A 2,531-nucleotide genomic window follows, 5' to 3' on the forward strand; every position below is an offset into this window, starting at 1 on the left:
ATCTATTATTTTATTCTCAGAGTACAATTCAGCCACTTCAGCAGATAAACAGAGAGAATTGTGAAATTGTGAAACTGCTTACACGAATATAACCTAAGTACAAAAGTATTATTACCAAATAGAATAATTTCGAAAGGATATGGCAAATGATCGAGAGGTACTCAGAGAGATTTGGGAGGGAAAAATTCCCGTTTATTTTCAACTCGATCCCGAGGAAGTATGTGAATTACAAGCCCCAGATCCATTTTATTTAATGGTTTCCAGATTGAGTTATTTCCCACTCTGTACAGATAAGGTAAATCCAAAAATATTTGTTCATACAATAATCCAAATGCTTCAAAACAAATAATTTCACAATAATTTCATTATACCTCTAACCTTTACGTACGATTTTTCTGTAAATCTTGGAGCGAACATTTTTTTTATAAGAGAAGGTTGATAAAAATCATTGAATCATCGATTCTTTGGAACTCTTTAGAGAATACCTTTTCCTATCCTACTCATCCATTTTTTGGCACCGATTACCAGTAATCATATCAATGTTTTAATTGTTTAAAAGCAAACATTGTTTTGTTATAAAAAAAAAGGAAACTCAAAACCGGGTTGAAAAAAACGAATCATTCTACTGTATGCACAAAATTGCCAGATAGACTCTTGAGAAAAAGTGGTAAATTCTCTAAACTGTCACCTGAACTTAAATTTTGACACTTTATGACAAGAAATTGATATTATTCAAACCTAAATGCGAAAAATCTTTTCCTCCAGGTTAGAAAACATTTTATGAGACATATACAACAGGACAAACAGGAGAACGAAATGTGGCTTGAATTCAATGGCATCCCATTGAAATGGCATTTTCCAATTGGAGTTTTGCTTGATATTTACTCAAACGATGTACAATTACCTTGGAACATTGTTGTGCACTTCGACAAATTCCCCGAGAACGATATTATGCACTGTCCGAATAAGTAAGTAAACCATTCACCATCTTTTCCCAGTTAGTAGACTGTCCGTTTTTTATCTCCCTTGATTTCACCAAAGACTTTATTGAGCATCTCTACAATTTGCATATCTTACCCTCTTTTCAGTAGGTAATCTGGGTGTTCATTGCTGGCCCCTTCCTTTCCTTCATGTCGCATTTTTCACTCTATGAATGTGAATAATTTTTTGAACATTACATGAGTATCACATGAGTAAGCTCATTGAGAAAATTCTCATTGTTATTTTTTAAATATTTTTAAGACTTTTTTTGGTCATAAGCATACCAAAAATATGTAATAACCGCCTAATCAGCAAAACCTTCAGAATTGAAAAAGTATCATTGAGATGAGTCACCGTAGTGAGCGAGGGAAGGAGAGGTATGGGAAGTGGGATGAACATTGCGGAGTTTAATTTTGATGTTCTCATTGAAAATGAATTGAATGAAAAATTACTTTTTTTAACGCGAAAAAGAATTGTAGAAACAATGTATGAATTAAAAGTTTCCTCTATTGCTAATAGCTCGCAATTAAAATTTTTTAATACTTTTCTTAGCAGCAAAAAACCGGTCATTCATATCCCCATCAATCATTGCATTAGAAAACTGTACTTCATACATTGGTACTTGTTTTGATCGTCTTACACTATACGTTATCTTGGAAAAAATGTTTTAAAAACTTTAAATTTGATGAGGCAATTTTTTCTATTCATCATCACCGAATTTAACCATGTACAAATTGATATTGCCATTTCTTTTAAAGTTCAAATTTTTTTGCAGAGAAGTCGTCGAATCATATTTTCTGTCATGCATCAAGGAAGCTGATGTATTAAAACATCGAGGCACGATAGTCTCCAGCATGCAGAAAAAAGATCACAATCAATTGTGGCTCGGTCTCCTGAATGATAAATTCGACCAATTCTGGGCCGTGAACCGACGGTTAATGGAAGTTAACAACTCAGACGAAGGTTTCAAATACATTCCTTTTCGATGTTACATAAGTGAAGATCGATATGTTCAGAAATTAGTGAAACCAGTCAACGAAGACGGCCAGAGAAAAACATTGAAACACTTACTCAATGAAGTATTTCCTAACAAAACGGATCTCGAATTTCTAACACATGGAATTAATCCTCCGTTGGATACACCTCTTCAATGGCTTTCTGAACATATGAGCTATCCCGACAATTTTCTCCATCTTTGCATGTCTTCTTCGTAACTGTCAAGCTTCAAAAAGATACATGAATCAGTCTAACAATACTTACACGTGATGAATAAGGCTTTCATTTACTGGGAAGCAAATCAATATTCATTTTGATGGAATCTCAGGACCGATTACATTAAATTTGATTCAGAAAATCGTCGACAAACCGCCATAAAATTAATTACTTGTATATAACAAAGATGCGTAACTCGACGAGAAATCATGGAATTTGAATGTGTAGAGTGATAGTCGGTCCTGTTAAAAATATAACAGAAATACTTATACATTTATGTAATCGTCGATGAATAGTTGTTAGTAGTCTAACGAAAATTTGATGGAAAAATAAATTAG

At 33.3% G+C, this 2,531-nt stretch overlaps 1 protein-coding gene across 1 annotated transcript; it reads left to right on the top strand.

Moving 5' to 3' along the window:
• The first annotated feature begins 6 nt into the window (after positions 1 to 6).
• Atg5 (autophagy protein 5) lies at positions 7 to 2,525 on the top strand. The gene is made up of 3 exons (XM_011301475.1): positions 7 to 295; positions 766 to 968; positions 1,757 to 2,525. Exons 1-3 carry the CDS (start codon positions 140 to 142, stop codon positions 2,193 to 2,195), a joined length of 798 nt encoding a protein of 265 aa, XP_011299777.1. The 5' UTR covers positions 7 to 139; the 3' UTR covers positions 2,196 to 2,525.
• The last annotated feature ends 6 nt before the right edge of the window (positions 2,526 to 2,531 follow it).

The sequence above is a fragment of the Fopius arisanus genome, unplaced genomic scaffold (genome assembly GCF_000806365.1).
Source record: "Fopius arisanus strain USDA-PBARC FA_bdor unplaced genomic scaffold, ASM80636v1 scaffold00023, whole genome shotgun sequence".
NCBI lineage: Eukaryota > Metazoa > Arthropoda > Insecta > Hymenoptera > Braconidae > Fopius > Fopius arisanus.

What these genes read in the sequence shown, in the direction of transcription:
- Atg5 (XM_011301475.1), top strand. Translation starts at nt 140, where the DNA reads ATGGCAAATGATCGAGAGGTACTCAGAGAGATTTGGGAGGGAAAAATT. An exon ending in TCCCACTCTGTACAGATAAG is followed by an intron (nt 296 to 765) that starts GTAAATCCAAAA and finishes CTTTTCCTCCAG; the next exon opens with GTTAGAAAACATTTTATGAG. An exon ending in ATTATGCACTGTCCGAATAA is followed by an intron (nt 969 to 1,756) that starts GTAAGTAAACCA and finishes ATTTTTTTGCAG; the next exon opens with AGAAGTCGTCGAATCATATT.